Raw genomic sequence first — 21,197 nt, 5'->3', positions numbered from 1 at the left:
CGACGAAACTCGACGAAACTCGACCAAACCAAATTCGATTGCACACTTTTTCTTCGCAAAAATACGATAATTTATAGAAAATAACTTGTGAAAATTCGACCAACAATTTCCATCTTCCCCTACGTCCTTTTTCTATCTACATATAACAACTAAACAACTAAACAACTAACCCGAATTCCGAAACTAGTTTGTTAGCGTGTTGATTCGTTTCACAGATACAAATACGGAATAATCATTTTTCCTCGAAGAAATCAACAGATAGATACATGTATGTACGTAATATTGCACGAAGCTTATTGAATTTCAAACGTATTCTCTGTTATCGAAAATATTTATGCTATGAACGCTAATTACCAGAGCTAATGGTAGAACAAAAGCAATATTGAAACTCCCAAAGGGATGAAAATTAAATTCGAGTTTCCGCATGGCAGGAAAAATTCAACGGTTAATCGAATTAAAATCGCGATACATTTTATGTATCGAATACAGATTCGTTGATTAAACATGAAATAAACACCATTTTTTTTATCTTATAAATAGATAAATGAATTATCAGCTTTAACATAATTAGGTAAACAACATTTCCATATTTCTTCTTTATCTATATTTTATCGTTAATTAGACAAATTTGTTATGGTTCAACGGTAAGGAGGAAAGAATTCCAGCCGAGCCTGTACATTTTTAACCTATAATTTAGCACCGCTCAGTATATTATTCATAGAGCAGGAAACATTTTCGGACGAAAATAAACGAAAGCAAGAGACACACACGTATCTCGTTTACTGTCACCACTGGCCAGTGGCTATAGTGGCTAGTGGCTAGGGAGCAGCGAACTCGTTGCAGCCAGCCACCTAATGAAAACTACTCTTCTCTTTTCTTTTTTCTTTTTTCTTTTTTCTTTTTTTCTTTTTCTACGTTACGTTCCATTGCGTTTCATTACCCTCTCTCGTTGGAATATCTCGCAAGCGCCAACGTCACTGTTACGAGTCGAGTTTCGCTTATACGTGTCGGATCGTTTGTCTTTCAGAGCACCGTTGACCCAATTTCTACCCTTAACTTACGTCGAACAAGAACGTAGAAGAAAACAGGATTATGTTGAAGCAAGAAAATATAATAGTTATTATACAGTAGTATAGCTATCGGAAGCAACGCGTGGAAAAATTTCTCTTTTTCTCTATTTGACGTTAGTTTAGTACCGGTCACGAAGATCGTCCATTTGGAAATCGAAAATTAATCAACAGTCTAAATTTTGCCAGCATGCACGCGTCATTCCGAATTTTCTAGTAAGCAACAAGTTGTCGTGAACGCGATTACTTCTTGGCACGTAAATAATGAAAAGCAACGAGAGGCTTTACATGAATTTAAACGGCTAGTTCTCTTACTATCCAACCTATGCTCGTGAGAACATTTCAATAAAACGTGGTCAAAGACGGTTCTTGAGGAACCAGGATTTACCCCTTGCCATCTTGTACAGTCGAGATAATAACAAAGTGAGAAAAGGGCGCAACAGAGTAAGTTACCGTGTCTCCGTCTCTTTGGATACATTCAATTTTCCATCCTTGAAATCCGTTGGAAAAGTTCGATCGTGATTCGATGCGATTTCGACCCAAATGTATACCTACTCTACATACTCTGGTGTTAATTAACACATAAAAAATAAATATCTGGACGAACTCGTTGAAACAAGCAATTAATTAATAAATTTGCGATAATTAAATAGGGAAATGCTAATGAGAGTTGCAACGACGCGTTACATTTAACTGAATATCATTTCCACGAGCTAAATAATTGATTGAAAATCGATTAATAATCATGTTAGTATCTCTTTGTTAAAGAAAAAACGGACGTGTATCTCTAGTTTTCTAGTTTTCTAATTTCTCTGATTAATTTCAATTAATCAATCAACTGTCCATCAACTGTCCCTAATGTTCTACTACAATTAAATCAATCATCTCTATTTAGGTAATAAATTTAATATTTCTTTCAAACTCTTCTGACTCATTCGTCAATTTGATTATATTATTCGAAAAAGTTACAAGAATCAATTTCACTGCTTTTTCAGCTGACTTTTAGAAATGTAAATTCTAAATATTCTTAATATTCTCTGTTAATAATCCTCTGAAACATACTATTAACAAAACTTTCTACGTTTATTATCTCGCACATCGATGTCGACTCCCTTTTACCGCAAAATACGAAAACTCGTTAATCATATTGGACGTTCGCGACCGACAGTCAATTTAACTTTTCGACAGACAATTGAGACTAGCAAAAGCGAAACGTGCCTGTGTGCCTTTGAATCCTTCCATTTCTCCTCAAATTTTGCGACATCGGAACGCGTTCAAACTGGACCAATTACATACATCTACGCGAACCCGAATAAATTATCATGAAAACAAACTTTACGGAAAATAGAGGGCCCATATAAAAATGAAAAAAGGAAAAAGGAAAAAGGAAAAAGGAAAAAGGAAAAAGGAAAAAGGAAAAAGGAAAAAGAAACGTGGTTCGAAGCGCAGCTGCGAGCAATTAACGCGACTCTAACATGTTTCGAGTCGAAATTGAAAATTGAAATTGTCGCGTCGCTGACGGTCCGCTTTTAACCTGTCCCCTCTGCTGCTCTTTCAATTTGACACGAGCATCGTTAACTACGCGATGATAATGCAATAAACTATCTAACCGTGCAGTCTATCGATGGAGCCACGCTTCTATCACCGTTATTGTTTCGGATTACAAGTGTCCAATAACAAATCCACCGCAGAATCCAACTCTTCCGTCATTCGCTCGTATGTCGACCAACGATATCTATTTCATCGATATCTATTTTTTCTTTTCCTTAGCTACTTAACTTTCTCGTGTCAGCTAACGCGGAAACGTAAATTTTTTGACTCATCTTATTATAATTGAAATTACGTGATTGATATCTTACGTGACAACGTGAAAACACGAAAACACGAAAACACGAAAGAACGAGACGCGAGTCTGATCACAACGCGCAATCTACTCGGCAGAATCCGATCAAGCAGATTTTAGCGAAAATTACGTATCTCTAGCATATAACTCGATTAATTCGTAAGAAACACACGGATTCTCTATCGATCCGTAAGAAAAGAGAAAAAATAGACGCTTGCTTATTGTTACCGTAATATGACTTACGACAATCTACAGTATTCTGACGTCTAACGACTGACGACGCTACGGCATTCTAATACATTTACCATGTTTACCATTTATAACAAGTAAGTAAGTAGTTACCTTCAGTTGACGTTGCACCAAAAACCCCTCTTTATACAAAAATAACCAAAAACTCGCGCGATTTAACCTAAACGACAACATTGGTCCCACCCTCTATCAGTCTATTGCGAAACTAATCATCTACGGCGCGGAGATTAACTTGAGAATCTCTCGCGTTCCGTACGCAATACATATATGTAACCAACTACGGCATGGCATGGCGCGTCGCGTCGGTGCAAATTTCACTTGAGAATCTCTCGCGTTCCGTACACAATAATCAACTACGGCGTAGCGGTGCGAAGTTTCATCTGAGAATCTGTCGCATCCCGTACACGATAATTACGATAATCACGATAATCACGATAATCACGATAATTAGATAGATTCGCAAATCTAGTTTAACATTGTCGCATAAATCGTCTTACCTTATTTCTCTTTCCTCAGGAAAAGCGAGTTGTTGCCGTAAAGAATAATCTGGATCGAACACACCTCACATATCACACACAGACGTTTCGCGAATTCGTAGCGACGCTTAAAAGTGCTAGACGAAAACCAGCCGGAATTAGAACGCGTAAAGGCGTGAGATTGTCTTTTAAACGCAATTGTTCGGCCACGAGTTTCACGAGTTTCACGAGTTTCACGAGTTTCACGAGTTTCACGAGTTTCACGGATTTCACGAATTTTCAATGCGTTACAACGAAAAAGGCAAGGGAAATGTAGTGTAGATACGGACAACGTTAGTAAATAAACGACTAGAACGAAAGAGAAACGAACGACCCGTTTCACGCACAAATAACCGATAACGACAAACACAATACGTACTCTCGACTCGACGAGGGTTGCCACGATACTGCGAAGACCGCGCTACCTCGTCTGACCGTACATCGTCTGCGCAATCGCTCACCACACCGCGCTCTGATTGGTTGCAGCATTCGCGCCCCGTCACGTGAGTGGCCTTTTCGAAACGACGCATGCACATTGGTCCTTGCTGAAAACAGGGTACATACCGCTCGTTTCAATAAATCACATGCAATTTTTTTTCCTTTTTTTCTTTTTTTCTTCAAGAAAGAAAACAACTGTGGGATTAACGATTTATGCCGTTGTTATTAAAGATACCTCTTTTCCTCTTTTGTTTTAAGTTGCTACAGAGGATATACAAAATGCAATTATAAATGTTTCTACACAATATAATGGCGCGTCGGTACATTTTACAATTATAGCACTTATTGTTGCAACTGTACCGCTTTATTTCTAATGCTGTTATGGTATTTGTACAAGCAATTTAAGCATTCTGCGTCGAATATACTATCTCAACGTAGATGAGTTGCAAGAAGTAATAAAGAAAAACAAACCGATCGAGCCGATCGAGCCGATCGAGCCGATCGAGCCGATCGAGCCGATGAACAACATGAAGCACGTAACCTTGATTTGCGAGTGTTTCGTGATAGCAATCGACTATTAGGTATCCGAACGATGATCGTGGTAACTTATTTGCTAAATCAATTTCCTGTTTTACAACCAATCGTAACTTGGCAACTTTGTCCGATGTAATTTGAAATAGAAATTTAGAGTCAGATAACGTCCGTTACCACAGAAGGAAGAAAAAAGTATCAGGCAACAATTCACGCGACTTTGGACCGTGTGTGGATGCACTTGGCCAGTTGAAAAGCAAACTTTTTCGTCCACCTCCAATTCCACGCGATACCATTCTTTCTTTTCTTCCCTATTACTCTTGCTTCCTTTTCCGTCCTTTTCCGTCCTTTTCCGTCCTTTACCGTTTTTTACATTCTTTCTCTTCTCTTCTCTTTTTGTTTTTCGACGAGAATCAGCCATTCGAGCCAGCCTCATTAATTCTTTTCTTTCTGTTGAGAAAAAGAAACTTGTATATCCACGGCTCGCATCCTTTGCCTGTTTCATCCCCGTTATCCGTCCGCTGGTCCCCCTCATTTTTCATTCGTCGCATGGAGAAAAGTGCACTTTAGCCGTCTCTCACCTGTAGACAAAGATACAAAGGAATATTTCGTGCGTCTGCGAATATCACGTAGCTGGGCCACGGGAATATTTCATACGGTGCCACGAGTGCATGTCATTGCTCTTACATACACGTTTGTAGCCTGTCCGGACACACGGGACGTTTTATCTACCCGTATGGAGTTGCATACGTAGGTGGGAACCGATGGGAATTGATGTTTCCCACTTACTTTATTCAGAGGTATCTTGATAATTTGTAACCTTCGCGTACTACGACGATATCCGGCAATGTTGCTGTTCCCGTTCACATACGTGAACATCCTTAGAAAATTATTTGCCGGAAGATTGTCGCATCAAAGTAAACGATAACACGCAAAATGCTCGTTGGAAGCGCGACTACTAACGAGATCCGGGAAAATATAATTATTTAAGCAAGCCAACGTTCTCTCTCTCTCCTCCCGTCTGATATAGGTTCGTTCTAATTATTTACGAACGTCTCTCGTTCGCTGCAATGTGCGCGTGTAATAAATCAGAGACAGCCTGATTTAATTGAAGAACGAACACCACGCGACCGCGAATACTTTTCTCTTCTTTCTTGAAACGTAATTTAGCCGCGTTGCGCTGCATCGATAAAACGAACAAACTTGGTCCATTTTCGCCGAACCGAAATGAACCGAGCACGATTATATTCGGAGACAGATTAGCTCAGCTACGGGACAAACTTTATCACCTGGTCGAATTCCATCGAAATGATGGATTATCCGGCTGGAAAGACGAAATTCATCTTGAGCCGGCGCGGCGCGGCGCGGCGCGGCGCGGCGCGGCGCGCGATGAATTATCGATACACTTTGAGACATACTTACTCGGTTCTATCTTGGTGCTCGTCGGTGATAAATGAGCCTATAAACGATATTCTCGAAAAGCCGACGATCCAGCAATCAAAACGGCTAATTCAGATTATTCTATAGCCCGTGATCTTATTAAGAAAACTTACTGCTGTTCTCTCGACGTTATCAACATCGCAGGATCCCCTGCGAAGGAGATCCTTTCCACTAGTTCTAACCGGTCACGGTGCACCAAAACAATGGACGGTATCACGGTAATCCCGCGGTTCGTCGTTGTCCCTTTATTATCAAAGCCAGAACGCGACGGTTTCACTGATTAAATTACACAGCCGCCTTTCTACGTGCGAACCCATAAGTTTCTTCCGCGCAATTGCTCTAGTCTTTGCCACCTGCAAACATCCCCTTTCTTATTCGCGAAGCTATCTCATCGATCTCCGCCTCCTTCTCCTCTCCCTTTTCCTTTTTGCTTTCACCACCAACGCAACGGAAGAAAGTCAATGTCAATGGTCGCGTTTATTTTCTTCTTTCTTCTTCCTTCAACCCCTGTAATCTGCCGATTTCTCTGCCGAGTCGTTTCTCTTCTTATTTTATTATTCTGAAAGGGTTAATCCTTTCGATGATTTGGAATAGAGGCTACTTGGTGTTTTATTAACCCCTCTTAACGCGCCAGTTGCGCCTTTTACGAGCTCCTTTGTTATACACCGGATTAACGAGATTGATCGATTAAATCAATAAATAGGTATAAATTTCATCCTGTAAAATAGCAAATCGATTGATAAGAAGGTTTTGCAGGAAAGCGTCGTTGAATTTGAAAAAAAATTGCTCGAATGCGAGGGAAAGTCGAGACCGATTTCCTTCGCATTGCCCGAGTATAGGTTTCGTCTGCATAACACGATCGTGCTTGACGATCGCGTTCTTTCTTGCATCGAGATTGAATTCGTCGAGGTCGAGGCAACCTCTATTTCGATCCCCTCTACAACCACCCACACGTGCTGATCTAACCCCGATCGAAAGGGTCGTGACCTCTTCTTTTACCTCAACTATTTTCTCTACCCTTATTTATTTTCTCACTTCTTCCCTTTTACGTATCAGTTTCCATTTAACTTTTCTTCCATCAGACATTCAATGCTACATCAGACAACAATTAATTACTATTACAAGTTGTAATCCTGCCGTCGAAATTTTTAATTCTTCTCTACACTTCTGTACAACATAATCACGTGGACAGGGACGATGATGACTTCTTAACGAATTAGAAGGTTACGCAAAGGGCGTTTACATCGAAATTAAAACTTTATTAAAAGCTTTTGCTGCTGGTCAGTCAAAGGAGTCCTTCGAGGAATACACTATGTTAGATCTGTGAACCCTGCACACCAGCCGAAAGTTAGAAACCATCGTCAAATTGAATGTGTCACACAGTTTCCCTAAAGTTCATTACGGAGTAGAGCAAGGGTTTCAACTCTAAAAGGGAAGTTTTAATTTATATTTCCCAGTTGAATATGAAAAGCAACTCTGTAAAAATTTAATCATATTACCTGTTCAATCTCCCTGAACCCATCCAATGAAATTGTAAAAAATGAGCGCATAGCATCGAAAAGGAAATGAAAAACATCTGGTGATAGCTATTACAGCCTTAATAAAGGTAAATCATGTGACTCGAAAAGAGAACGGATCAACTACAATCAGGATAATTCTCGTAAGTGTTGGCTCTGAATAAAGTAAGAATAAGATAAATTAGAATTTTTCTCATCGTGGTAAGGGGTATTGATTCGAAGACAGTAATTTCGGTGAGAAAAAAAGGCGACGCTTTCGTTGTTTTCAACGAAACTTGACCGGAAACTTCCTGGGGGAACGTTAAACTGGATCATAATTGAGAATAGTTTAGTAATTAAATTGATATTATCAAATTACCGTTTCTGTGACCTGAATAACGTTTGCGATGCTCTCGAAAATTCCGATCCACCAACCGAGATGGATGAAAAATTCGTTCAATCCCGATTTCTTCATCATTCTACTTATTTAAAGATCGAATTTAATTCTAATCCAAGTTATTGAAAGCTACGCACACCGAAGCGACCACTAATTAAAACGTAGTCAATGACACGATCGAGAAACGACCACCAACAGAGAAGTCTCGACCATTCGATCGACCTCCTAATTTTTCTCACTCCTCTCTAAGAATCAGTTTTCAAAGATGTCGAGAGTTTCGATTTTCGATTAGATTTCAAGCTGACAATTGACGGTGAAGAAAATGAAAATTCAAAGACGTGCTTTTCACTCTAGATTACAGAATAATATTCGAAAAATGAAGTACAAGTTGGTTCAATTTCAAAAAAATTCCACGTGGCATTTGGAGGGTAGGTAGGCAATAGATTGATGAGAGGAGAGTGTGTGGTATAGTGGCAATTAGCAGGAGCCTGGCCACCACATTTGTCCTCGTTACCGAGGATATTAAGTAATAAGAAAGAATAAAGATCCTGGCCTCCGACGATATTACCTCCTACGTGACCTTGGCTATCCCCTTGGCTCGTTTTCGTCCATCTGATATACGGCAACGGGCTAAACGAGAAATAATTGCTAGCCACCGTTAAAAAATTCCTTACAATTGTTAACAATAATCTTTACATGTACCTACTATTTATTATACCTACTACACTATTAATAAAAACGGCTTAATTTCACTGTTGGAAGAAAGAGAACAGCTCGCGTTCAGCGAGATGATCTGGAAATTGAATTATAAATTGCGCTCGGTTTCGCAACCGTAATAAAGAGAGACCGAGATGCTCCGAATGCATTATCTAATTGCTAACTTTCAACGAATTAAGTCGACCCCACTAACGAACATTTCATCCGAAACATTGAGAATTGGGTGAACGCGATTGCACCGACCTATTTAATATTTCTATGTACGTTATTAATTCATTCATTAATTAGCAAATGCTGAAAACCCGCGGTTTAACTCGTTCAGATTTGGAAAATCAACTAGTCCTTCGATCATCGTAAAGAAGGAATATTGACGTTATTTCATTTTTATTTATAAGCTTTCTGATAAAAGAAAGTACATGTTATGGTATGTTACGGTGTACGATACGACACATACGATACATTTTTTATCCTACTCGTCTCTTGCCAGTCACCTTCAATCTTGATCAAGACTTTTACGAGCCAACAAATTCGTTGAACGAAGACAAAAGGGAAGAAGAAGAAGAAGAAGAATCTTCTGCTCTCCCCATAAATTGAACGTTTAACCGAATATGCAGGTTATTATATTATTTACGAGATTACCAGATTCAAGATGCTTTCCAAAACATATGCCACCTAAGTAGTTTAGCTAGTTGCTCAACTGACGGACGCGTTTCACCACCAACATTCTGTGTGAAACTTTAAGCGATTTATCGCCGTGTGCGATTGAAACTTGTCAAATGAATCATTCCTGAAAAGCTAAAGAGACACCTGGTACATAATATATATTCAGGACACGAAGGCACCGACTCTAATTGATACAACCAGATAAAAGGTCGAGAAAGGATAGGGAAAGGAGTTCTGAAATTTCCCTTTCGTCCGAGCCGAAAATTCTTTCACGTCTGACGGATTCATAATGTCTTGGAATTCAATTATTTCAAAGTTCTCTATGTACGTGGTACGTGCGTGTGGGGGGGGGGGGGGGGGGGGGGTTCAAACTGGCATAAAAGACGGAAAGGGAATGGCCGACCCAATAGTTTGAGAAAATAATACGATAATAAACCCTTTACCCCATTACGAGCTACTCAACTTCGCAATTTTCTTTATTCCCTAGTTTGACACGTGAAATTTCTTCACTCATCGTCAAAGTAACAAACAAGTTTAATTAACAAATGAAAAGTTTTAAATATCACTTACAATTAAAAGGCGAGACTACAAACCCATCATCGTCTGTTAACCACTTGACATCTTTTCAAAGTCGTTATAACAACTTGAGTGAGGTATCATTTAACTGCGAAACAAAACAAAAGAAAACGAACGGTCAAAACATTGCGATTGCGATGCACCTTAAGAAATGATAGAAATGATAGAAATGATAGAAAAAATTAAAATAAAGAATACCCCATTGGTATGGAAGCTATTTATTCTTCACTTATAAATCATATATAAATAAGAGCTTCAATTTCACTATTTACACGCTAGAATTAAAAAAAGTCTTTTTTCAGGATTTTCGATACAATGACTGAAAAGAACTCGTCGACATCTTACTCTCATAACCGTGCAATGACAAGCGTTAATGGCCAGCATTAACGACCAGTTACAAAGAATCCTTAAAACAGCAACTCCGACTCCGATCGACCAATTATTAAAGACCAATCGTACACTCTTTGAAACTGCCACTTTCAATGTATGTAGGTATTTACTTATTTATCGCACGTTCAAGATTCTATAGACGATAACATTTTCTCCAATTCTCGTAAAAGTTGCGCAATGTGTTCTATTAACGTCAAACCGGTCATTGTGACTGGTCGTAATGTTTTACTATAACACTGTTTGTACAAGCTGGCCAGCGTTTCAGACCTGAAATATATAAATACATTATGTATACCAATTCTGTGTAACATCATTTACAAACGAATACGTACTCTTTCTTATTACTGTTCTTGCTAACAAATAATTTCGTTAGAGATCGCAAGATAAATTGTAATCTCTGTTCAAGTAACACCACTAAACGTTCTTCGTCTTCTATCAACTTTTCTTCCTCGCTTCCTTTTCCTTCCTCGAGGATATCTTTCGTTACTTTGTTCCTGACAGCATTTCTTCTACATTCTATCTTCTGTTTCTGACTACTGTTGTTTTTATCACACAATATATCCATAATAGGTCTACATTGTAATATTAATTCCAGACCGTTTTGGTATGCTTTCAATTTCCCATTAAAGGTTGTTGCGCCTAAATAAAGAACATTGTATGGTTACATGAATTTATAACGATAAAAATTATATTATTAAGTCAAGAAAGGAAATGCATACAACGTGCTTGATGTTCAGCTAAAGCAACCCTTTCCATTTGTACGGTTAGAAATTCTGTAGGTTGCTCTAAAGCTAACAACAACTTTGCAGCCTTATCATAATACAACTTGCACAATTGTAAACTTGTTTTCCTTTTAATGTTATCCGTGTCCGGTTCGTATTCTCTGTAAACACGATGGTACAGAGATGCGAGACGATGTTGAATAGTTGCCGCACGAAATTGATATACTGGTTGCCGTGGTCCAGGTGTTTCGATATCGCAATGTTTCAGAGCTTTTTGTAAAATATCGACGACTTCGCGTTCCAATTCTTCCTCTGTCTAAAAAACAAACGAAACGAAACGAAACGAAACGAAACGAATCGAAACAAATCATCAAATTTATCTGAAATTATCGTAATATAAAAAAGGTTAACAGACATACTTTGCATCCACCTGTTGGATAATCCTGTAACAAGGTAGCCATAGTAAACAAAGTAGTAGACAGGTCCCATGTAATGGTATCCCAAATCATAGGATTTCTCTTTCTACAACCTAAAACTTGCAACGCTTTTTGATAACTCGCAAGTGCTTTATTATAGAAATTACGTTCTTGGCTGTTTTCTTTTACATGCATGTGTGCGCAAAGTCGCATAAGTCTTCCTGTATTTGAGTGTAAAAGTGCTAAATTTACTTCATCGTGAACCGTTTCAAAAGCTTTCACACCCGCTTCTAAATGAGTTAATGAACGAGCAAGCAACGCTGTTACACCAGCAGATGATTCTGTTTCTTCTGATGCATTTTCTTGCTGATAACGTGCTGAAATAAATAATAACACGTTACCCATACACGTCTGTATTACGTGTTCGGCTATGGATGGGCATCCTTTACCAAAATATTCGTTAAATATTCGTTAACATAGTTTCTCAATTATTAATGAAAAACACCGACCGTGCCGAGTTTGTTCGCAGCCACCAAGTCGAGACGGGTTCTCTGATTCGGTGCTATTTTTCATTAATAATTCAAAAAATCAGCCTTAACGAGGATGCCCACCCATATTAGCATACGTAATTGTTTAACATTCTATATTAAAAAAAAAAAAACAAATATGAAACATCTATGTACTTACTTCCAGCTTGATTCATGTAAAGCACACCTAATTCGTTATGAATGTTTCCTAAACGTCTTAAAAGATTTTTTTTATCCATTTCCAATGGTTCTAATGATAAGGCTTTTTCGTAACATTTGTAAGACGCTACTAAAGTAAATTCCAAACTCTCTAAACGTTGTGGCAGCAATTCAGCACCATCTGTAACGAGGCATACTTAATATAGAAAAAAACAATTTTCCCTTACCCATTTTTTATTTTTATCATCATCAAAGAACATACTCACTCATATCTAAATCTTCCATACTACATATTTCTTCGACGATCCTTTCTTCGATCCCATTCTTCGTTTCATAATCCTTTCTGTGTTTTTCAACGTTACACCAATCTTGTACAGCCATAAAGCAACAATCTCCCGCTCGACCTAATAAATAACTGATCGACTTGTCATTTCTTATACCACAAAAGATCTCCAATATCTTCTGACAGCGTAATACTGCTAACATATATCTCAGTGACGCCCCATAATTTCTATTCGCGTATTCATGTTCCGCGAGTACAGCGAAGATTAACGAAGCTTTCTCATATAATAGTGTCTTCAAGTGAGCATTCCAACTGATGTTATCGCTTTTTTTAGGCGCCTGCCACGTAGGTAAAGTTTCGGCCTTAAGCTTACATAACAGTGCTTTCGGTTCATTTTCTATCGTTTCTTCTTTCGTTATAACTTTCTCACCCTTTTTACCCTTTTTTTGTTTCAACTTCTTCTTATGAATAGGACTAGTATTTATCGAACTTTCCTCTCTTTCAACGTCCTTTTCCTTTTCCTTTTCCTTTTCCTTTTCCTTTTCCTTCAAGGACGTATAAGGCATGGGAATTGCCTCAAATGGTTTTGCCATATTTAAATGACTTTCTTCATACTGTTTCTTCACCTTTTCCTGTACCTCTGCTTCTTTTTCTTCCTCTTCGGTGTTGTCATTGGTCGGAAAGTATTGTAAACATTCGAGTCCGTAACAGACGTGTTCTAAAGCAGCTAAACATCGTTCTTTAATTGTGCCGGAAATCGGTGGTGGTTTGTATTTCGGTTCCTCGCATTCTGCATGTTCCTTGACTAAAAGGTTCCAAACATTTCTTTTTACAAATACAGAGTTATTTGAAAAGGGGGGAGAAAAAAGACACATACGTATATGTATAACTTACTATTAGCTAATGTCAAAGATTTTATTGCATCCGCTTCGTTTTCTTCTTCCTCATCCTTTTCGCTTTCATGAAATGCACTAGATTCGCTCTGAGTATCTTCTTCGTCGCTCTGATCGGACAATCCAGGACTAACTGGATCTGTATCCGATGGTATGTAAAGATCGGACAACATAAAATGTGCAGATGTCACAATTTGAGGATACTTTTCTTTAGTTAACAATTGTATGCAGTTCTTTAATAGCATTCTAATGGTACCCTGTTGTCTATGATAATCGGAAGAATACTTCATGTTACGAGCTACCCTATACAGTAGCATAGCAACAGGTACAGTAAATGGATTTTGACCCTTCTCATCTGATACATCGTGGCACAAAGACGTTAAATCATACAATTTTACCACCTCATCGTCCTTGCCTAATCAATATAATATAAGATTAGAAACTCGTTAGAAAATTTCTCACTCTTATATGTATACATACGTATAATTACCTTTAAACAACCAATAAGTATGTCCAGCTTTGGTTGCATTATTTTTCAAAAAACTTAAAATATTTTGAGCAACATCTCTGATAACTTTCGGACTGAATTTAGAATGATCTAAATTAGGAAGATCTTCCGTCTTTATTAATTCATATTTTTGCACGATACCATCCAAATGATAACACATCACCACTTCTGGGACATTACACATCAAGTTATCCAGCCAGTAATCTATACCGGTTAAAACATTAATGGGTTTGGTCATATCTCTTAACCTCAGACTTATACAAGGGTGTGTTAGCCCTCCAAATATTGGCATATCGGTACCAATAAGCATCTGTATATTTTCAAAAGTCCACACAATGTTTCTTGCAAAATTGTGATTATAATTTGGGTCTGGCACTTTTTCTTCTTGCGTAGGTTCTGGTAAACAAGGTTCTAATGTTTTCACAGGCAACTGTGGTTTCACGTGTTGCTCTTTCTCATCTGCTACTACTATGGAGCGATACAAAAACTTGGATACCAAGTTTTTTTGTTGCAAAGTATTTCTACTACTTGTCTTGTGAAACAGACGTTTCTCTTTATCCCCTAGATTTTGGAAAATGTGCTCGTAAAAAAATTTTTTCAGCCATTCCCAATCGCTTTCCGCTTGTCTAAGCAAATACTTATGAATATCAAAATCATCCAATAGTAAAGTATTTTCAATTCTATGAACCACCATGGATATTATTCCATGATTGTAAGGTAGCTTCAGCAATTTCTTTATATTTTCTGCATCAGATACCACGTCAACTTCCCCGACACAATCAGGAAACATATGTGCCATACGAAAACTAGAAAATCCAGAAGTCTGAGACCAAACGCTCTGCAATCCATAACTCTCTGCAGAGCTACTTAACCAATTGCTTGGAGGTAAATTTAAATCTGTATTACATTGTAATTGAGCATAAGTTGCTGGTGTCTGAACAGTTGAATATTTTACAACTGCTGTAGACTTGACCGGTTTCTTGGGTGAATCGGCTGGTACAGCCACAGACATAGGGTTGACCTAAAACCAAAATTGTTGAAAACTGGATATGGCGTTTGTAACTATACATATATGAATCACTAATATATGTACATATACGTATATATGTATTTATATATAGTTTTTATGTTTACCAAATACTACTGTTACGATCAAGCTTTTCATAGAATAACAATGTCCAGATAAAGTATACAATATCGCTAGGCGAAGAAACGCTACTTACGATATCAACTTTACTATCCGAACTTTCTGACATGTTTAACTTGTCGTGCACGATGTCGACGTCGTTGTCGTTATTCGCGCGTCTCTCAAAACTTGTCGGTATGTCCAAAAACTTCTAGAACGAACCAGAGTGTACATACGAACCAATTCCTATTCACATAATAACGTATCTATCCAAATTCTTCAAGCGCCACCTCAGTTATTGCATCCAACTAACGACATGCTATGATTACTATGGGGTGTCAGGGACCCCGAACCTAAGATGTGCGACCCATAGACTTTTTACATATAGGAAAATTGAAACCTCTGTAACTTTTGACAAACGTAACGGTTTTGAAGTCTCAGCGTCTCAGCGAGACCTTTGTAACAACGTATAAAGCGTATCTCTAACCTGAATAGTTCTCATATTAAGAAATAAAGAAAAGATTGGTATATATATACATATATGTATACCGCAGTTCACCAGAGTCCATAACTGCGACGCGCAGGTTGGAAGATGGTGGGGGAACGCAGCGAGCTCTCTGCTAATCGCTTTCCACTTCGTTTGGGAGTATCGCCAATCAGGGCGAAGATGCGCACTGGAGAAGCGCGAAGAACGAAAACTGGTCTTTTCGCAGTTATGGACTCTGGTGAACTGCGGTATATATAAGTATGCAAGTACAAGTTTGGTTATACATATGAAAATATGTGAAAGTAAACTAAATGGGTTCAAATTGACGAAAATTGATGAAAGGATGTAAATACTTATATACGTATATATGTTACATACATGCGCATGTGTACATATATAGCATATATAGATACATGTGTGTGTAATACAAGGTATATATTTGTATTATAAAGTGCAGCAAGCACATAAGGTCGTGTGCTAATGCACACTGTATTACGTAACATCTCAGGTTTTGAACGATTAAATCGTGATTTCCCTGAACGCTGTATCCATGATTTTTATTCCAAGGTGTGTATGCACATTTTTTACGATAGCAGTAACAACTTCTATATGTTATATAGTGTAAATTAAAAATACTCGTACGATTTAAATTAAGATAATCTGTAATGTACGCGCATGTACGCGTAAAAATGAAATGATACAGTTGAACGATGTTCCAAATGCAAGACAATGAGGAATTCAAACTCGTAATACATCGAAAGAAACGGACATCTTTTGCTCGAAAAAGTTGCGATTCAACAGTTACATTACCTGTTGATAATGATGATGATGTTAATGATGATGATGAGGACAATGGTAGTAACTTTAATATCAATTATGAGACACTTTTTGGGTAAGGCATTGCATATTCCCCGAAAGCGTGTATATGGAAATTTTCTTCAATGATTTTACAATCATTTTCAGAATGATTCTTGAAGCAGAAGTCGAATTGAAAAATTCATTGTTTGCTGACAATGTTTTCTATTCTTTGGGAGATTCGTTGAATGCCTTAAGACTGGATGGTATTTCTGAAATATTGTGTTACGGTTTGGGACATTTCTCTTCCTGTCGATCTTCAAAATATCAATTGGCATTACTCCTGTCGTTAAAAAAATATTATAATTCTAGAGTTTATGTATACGACCCAGTCTTTTATTCCCACGAAATTGAACTCCTGAAGCGGTTTGATTGTAACATTATAGAAATCAATGAAGAAGGCAAACGAATTATACAGGACAGCGTGACGTTGATATACATGCCGCATTGTTCCATCTATTTAACTAATAATTTTCTTTACACAAATTGGAGCAAAAGATTAAACAAGTGTATTCTGTTGACAAATAGTTTTTCTATCGTGACGGATAATCTAACAAAGGCAAATAAATCTGTTTCCTTAGATTATGTGTTGCGTATTCGACCGTATGTTACAGAAATTCCTTTAAGAAATAATTTTATATACAAGGACGTGTTCAGCGACCTAAATATTCATATATTTCTTGAAGAAAACATCAACGCAATTCCTCAAAGTTTTTGGAATAAAAGGGACGAACCGTGTTACCGAGGTGCAGAGATTCATTACTTGACTGCTAAACAAACGGAACGAATAGATGCTAAAAATTGTAATTATCTGTTTTTAACTTACCACTATGTAACTGTGCGAACAGTAAATATTCCGTTATAGAATAGAAAGGAAATAGGAACTTGTACGATGAATTATGTTTCACTGTGATATACTAATTAAAGAGGATACCGAAAATTTAATTTTCAACTGGTAATCAATTCTGTTACAGGTTGTACGGAAGATGAAACCTAACGCAAAATTAGTTCGCTCGCTGATACAAGAGATTCGACGAGTGTCTTCCGACCGAAGCGCGAAGAACAATACAATGGTGCAATACATTTTGGAACAAGCCCGATCTCACCGAGAAACTTCAGAAATTTTATGCAAAGCACGAGAAGAGTTGAAAAATTTAGCAGAGACGTACTTGTGTTATTTGAATTCTCAGAGAATGTGTAAAGAAATTCAAGTTCGCTATACTGGTAAAGGTGAACGAAGTATCAGAGAAACTGCCGATCTTGTTGGATTTAAATTACCCCATGATCCGAAATAATTTCGCTTTGAAATGATTAGCAAAAGTCGAAGACTTAAAGAATTAAGAAAAAAATAAATGAAAAGATAGGAAGTAAAAAAGAAAGAGAATGCTTGTAGAAAAGAAAAGAGACAATTTCAAATATTAAAAGTACAAATAAATTTTTCTTCCCGATAACGATGTATTTATGTATATTCCTTACGGATGCACTTGGCTATAGTCGATAGCTGCATGTTACTAGTTCCTTCGTAAATCGTACCGATTTTAGAATCTCTGAAATACTTTTCTTGAGGAAAATCGGTCGTAAATCCTACTCCGCCCATAAAATCGATGCATTTTGCGGTGACACGTAATGCAGTTTCTTCGTAAAAGAAATGAAAATAAATTTATGCGAGTTGCATAGGTAATTATCGATATTTGTGGAAAAAAATTTCTTTACCTGAAGCTACAAGTTTAGCCATAGCAGCTTCCTTCACCATATCTCTTTTAGCATCGACTAATCTGGCCGCGTTGTAAACTAATAATCTAGCACATTCGAGCTCGGTGACCACTTGGGCAATTTGGTGTTGCATCGACTATCGAGAAAGAAAATATGATGTTGTCAAGTTCGTGTCGTTTAGAAAGAAAACAGGTGGATTAAAATGATTTGTTGTTTTTTTTTATCATACTTGAAAGGAAAATATATCCTTTCCAAATTGCTTTCTTTCCAACGTGTAAGGTATGGTAGCATCCAAACAACCCTGTGCTATACCAATCATTTGTGCTCCAATACCGATTCGACCTTCGTTTAAAAATCCAGCGGCATATTTGTATCCATGACCAAACTGTCCCAAGATATTATTTTCAGGAACCTGAGACAAGCGTATTTCAAAAATAGTTTCTAATAATTATTTAAAAAAATCATTGCGGTTACTTTAACATTGTCAAAGTGGACCATGCATGTCCCCGACGCTTTTATTCCTAATTTATCCTCAGGTTTGGCGATTGTTAATCCTGGCGTGTCTCGTTCTACGAAAAATGTCGTGATACCTCGATACCCCTAATAACATAAATGTAATAACAGTTACATGTGTTTAATTGAATTTCTAAAAGTTACAATGTTGGACTTACAGCAGAGGGATTTGCATTAGCAAAAACTAAAAATAATCCCGCGATGTCAGAATTTGAAATCCACATTTTGGTGCCGTTTATCACATAGTTTGATCCTTCCTTTTTTGCTTGAGTTTTCAAAGAAAAAGCATCCGATCCGGAACCGGGTTCCGTAAGACAAAAGCTACCCGCCTAATGGCCGGTTAGATGAAACGATATAAATACATATTCTACATCGTGATTTATCAAGTAACTTGTTTACGAATTTCATTACTTACGTAATCTTGAGCTAATCTTGGTAAGTATTTTGCTTTTTGTTCTTCCGATGCTACTTTTTTTATCAACGAGTTCACCAAAGTATTATGAATATCTACCAAAGCTGAGACTGCCCCGTCAACCTTTGCCACTTCTTCGACCGTCAAAATCGTTGTCATGAAATTGCATCCCGAACCACCGTACTCTTCTGGTATTTCGATACCCATTAACTGATCGACGATCGGTGGTTGTTCGAAAACATGTTTCAAAATACACGTTATTTCGTAAGTACGTAATTGAAGATCAACGTCGATTACTCTGACTGTTTACTTACACCATTTTCGAAAAGCTTTCGTAGCAAGCCTTCGTCTATTTTCCCTTCCTTTTCCATTTTTCGCACAAGTGGAAGGATTTCCTCTTTTGCTAATTTACTAACTAAAAAGTCGTGATTTTACGTATATCGGTAATATTGAAATAAATTTAAAAAATAGATGTATTGTCTTGAAATAAGCGAAATATATGTTAGTTATTTCGAGGCAATACTGTACACAACAATGGCATAACTACCGCTTTCTTTCATTAGTAGTTCATCGTCAGTAAATTGGGATAAAGGTCCAGGAGAGTGACCGAGCCGCGATGCACACGTACTCAGTTGCCTTTCGACGCAGATCTTTCGAGGTATCTGGAAAGAAGAAGATAAAAATCGATTATTCTTCATCAATCGTATTGTTGAAATTGAAAGAATTTCAAATTGATGTTATCGCTTCAACCATTTTATATAACTAGTCAAGCTTGTATGAAACTGATCGTGTTGGTGATATGAAATTATATGAGAAGAATATCGAGGATCGTAATAGTCGGGTCGCTTTGAACTCGAACGATGATGCCAATGAAATTCTAACGCTTGTATATCAAATCGTTGAAAGGAACAATTTTACGTTATATTTACGTTATGTTTACGAGTAAATCATTACGCACGCAGCTATTAATTTGATAGAAACGTTGCGCGTTGATTATGAAAACTTGATGTATGGTACGTACTTGTCGTATCAATGGTTTAAGCATATTTCCTTTCAGTTTAAGATTCATATTTAAACGTACGAATAACTAAGCGATTCCGATTAGAAGTAGAAATAGAAATAGAAACTTTAACTAATACCGCACATGGGACGAATGATAACACAATAAAGAAAGGAGAAAAATTGGTGTCGTCTGATCACGAACCGATATAATACTGACTACTTTGTAATATCGTATACATTTGGGTTCTCGCTTGAAACTCAGTTCGCGGTTGATTATGTACATACAAGCATCAAACAGGTTCTTACGTAATGATAAAAGAAGAGAGAGAAGAAGGAAAATAAAAGTTAAAAAACGAGTAGTTATTGGTTGATCAAAGCAATTTCAATAACTCATCGATTTATTATTATATCGACCTTTTTAATCTGTTTATACGCATACATACATACATACATACATACGCATAAGAGATACGTATGTATATTCCATACTGATTCCCTTATCTATTTTATAACACAAATACTTTTAACTGCAATTACTTGAAAGCGTGTAACATCCCACGAACTGTTTAATTTAAAAATTATTGTATTATTTTTTTCGTTTAAGATAATTCAAATAATTTTGTAATAAATTATGATAGGTATAGTCTAGATAGCGTTCATGTTTGCGTTAAAAAAAAAGGATGGGAGAAGCAATATGTAATAACAATCATAGCTTCGCTATGAAGCTTCTTTCGATAACAAAGTATCATTCAAAATCAAAATGGTGTTTCGAAGATAATGAAAAAGAAAAAAATAAAGGGCGCAACGAGGTGGTACTATGCATTTCACAATCAATAGGCATCAATTCGTAGACGAAAAGTTCTTGCTAGATATTTCTATACATGTAAATACATATACATATTAATTTTTTCCACTGGTCAAAGCATACACACTCATTGTCAGATAATCATTGGTGGACTTGTTTTCGTTCATTTTCGTTATTTCAAATTTCATATTACAAAATAAAAAACATGAAAAAACTTGCTTGTAAGAAATTTTCGATTAATCGCAAAATATCGATTTTCCATGATCACCAACTGATGAAAATCCAAACTTTTGATTGGATACGCGGTTAAGAGATAACCAATCGGCTGATACGGTTTCGAGAATCGATCTCTCGTTGAATTGCTAGGAAAATCTGGTGAATTAGTTGCGCACTAGTATACTGCGCACAACCTACGTGCTTGCTATAGGCTATAGCATCGTATAGTTTAGTATGT

At 37.2% G+C, this 21,197-nt stretch overlaps 4 protein-coding genes across 12 annotated transcripts in view; 1 reads left to right on the top strand and 3 right to left on the bottom strand.

Annotated features, from left to right (window-relative positions):
* LOC117611406 (uncharacterized) overlaps positions 1 to 10,030 on the bottom strand; it is a 76,267-nt gene extending 66,237 nt beyond the window's left edge. Inside the window, exons 1-2 of one of the 2 annotated variants that reach the window (XM_076691028.1) lie at positions 9,927 to 10,030; positions 3,657 to 4,219 (exon numbers count right to left, since the gene is read on the bottom strand). The gene's annotated coding sequence lies outside the window, so the exon portion shown is untranslated. Of the gene's footprint in view, positions 1 to 3,656; positions 4,220 to 9,926 lie in introns of those variants that run through there. The other variant, XM_076691029.1, reaches the window with a different exon arrangement.
* Positions 10,031 to 10,415: 385 nt separating this feature from the next.
* On the bottom strand, positions 10,416 to 15,677 carry LOC117610446 (erythroid differentiation-related factor 1). Of its 2 annotated transcripts, none has more exons than XM_034337850.2 (9): positions 14,965 to 15,677; positions 13,813 to 14,851; positions 13,324 to 13,737; positions 12,413 to 13,234; positions 12,148 to 12,327; positions 11,464 to 11,837; positions 11,042 to 11,360; positions 10,655 to 10,961; positions 10,416 to 10,589 (listed from the first exon to the last, which is right to left on the bottom strand). In XM_034337850.2, the coding sequence occupies exons 2-9, from the start codon at positions 14,840 to 14,842 to the stop codon at positions 10,448 to 10,450; spliced, it is 3,588 nt and encodes a 1,195-aa protein (XP_034193741.2). In that variant the 5' UTR covers positions 14,843 to 14,851; positions 14,965 to 15,677; the 3' UTR covers positions 10,416 to 10,447. The 2 variants fall into 2 exon arrangements, with proteins under 2 accessions (XP_034193741.2, XP_034193740.2); XM_034337849.2 differs by having other exon boundaries at positions 15,054 to 15,676.
* Positions 15,678 to 15,712: 35 nt separating this feature from the next.
* LOC117610453 (SRR1-like protein) lies at positions 15,713 to 17,435 on the top strand. Of its 6 annotated transcripts, none has more exons than XR_004582909.2 (5): positions 15,713 to 16,010; positions 16,099 to 16,335; positions 16,407 to 16,901; positions 16,985 to 17,101; positions 17,273 to 17,415. XR_004582909.2 is itself a non-coding variant. In XM_034337870.2 (5 exons), exons 2-5 carry the CDS (start codon positions 16,154 to 16,156, stop codon positions 17,293 to 17,295), a joined length of 492 nt encoding a protein of 163 aa, XP_034193761.2. In that variant the 5' UTR covers positions 15,713 to 16,010; positions 16,099 to 16,153; the 3' UTR covers positions 17,296 to 17,435. The 6 variants fall into 6 exon arrangements, 5 of the variants coding, with proteins under 5 accessions (XP_034193761.2, XP_034193760.2, XP_034193758.2 ...); XM_034337870.2 differs by having other exon boundaries at positions 16,407 to 16,504; positions 16,913 to 17,101; positions 17,273 to 17,435; XM_034337869.2 differs by having other exon boundaries at positions 16,407 to 16,528; positions 16,913 to 17,101; positions 17,273 to 17,435.
* A 250-nt stretch (positions 17,436 to 17,685) lies between these two features.
* On the bottom strand, positions 17,686 to 20,220 carry LOC117610450 (short/branched chain specific acyl-CoA dehydrogenase, mitochondrial). Of its 2 annotated transcripts, none has more exons than XM_034337860.2 (9): positions 19,895 to 20,220; positions 19,484 to 19,598; positions 19,251 to 19,351; positions 18,940 to 19,146; positions 18,683 to 18,853; positions 18,486 to 18,611; positions 18,241 to 18,423; positions 18,012 to 18,147; positions 17,686 to 17,933 (listed from the first exon to the last, which is right to left on the bottom strand). In XM_034337860.2, exons 1-9 carry the CDS (start codon positions 20,003 to 20,005, stop codon positions 17,758 to 17,760), a joined length of 1,326 nt encoding a protein of 441 aa, XP_034193751.1. In that variant the 5' UTR covers positions 20,006 to 20,220; the 3' UTR covers positions 17,686 to 17,757. The 2 variants fall into 2 exon arrangements, with proteins under 2 accessions (XP_034193751.1, XP_034193752.1); XM_034337861.2 differs by having other exon boundaries at positions 19,958 to 20,218.
* Positions 20,221 to 21,197: the final 977 nt, after the last annotated feature.

Source organism: Osmia lignaria, chromosome 11, assembly GCF_051020975.1.
Source record: "Osmia lignaria lignaria isolate PbOS001 chromosome 11, iyOsmLign1, whole genome shotgun sequence".
NCBI lineage: Eukaryota > Metazoa > Arthropoda > Insecta > Hymenoptera > Megachilidae > Osmia > Osmia lignaria.
The sequence above is the reverse complement of the archived record's forward strand: the minus strand, read 5'-3'. Positions and strand labels throughout refer to the sequence as shown.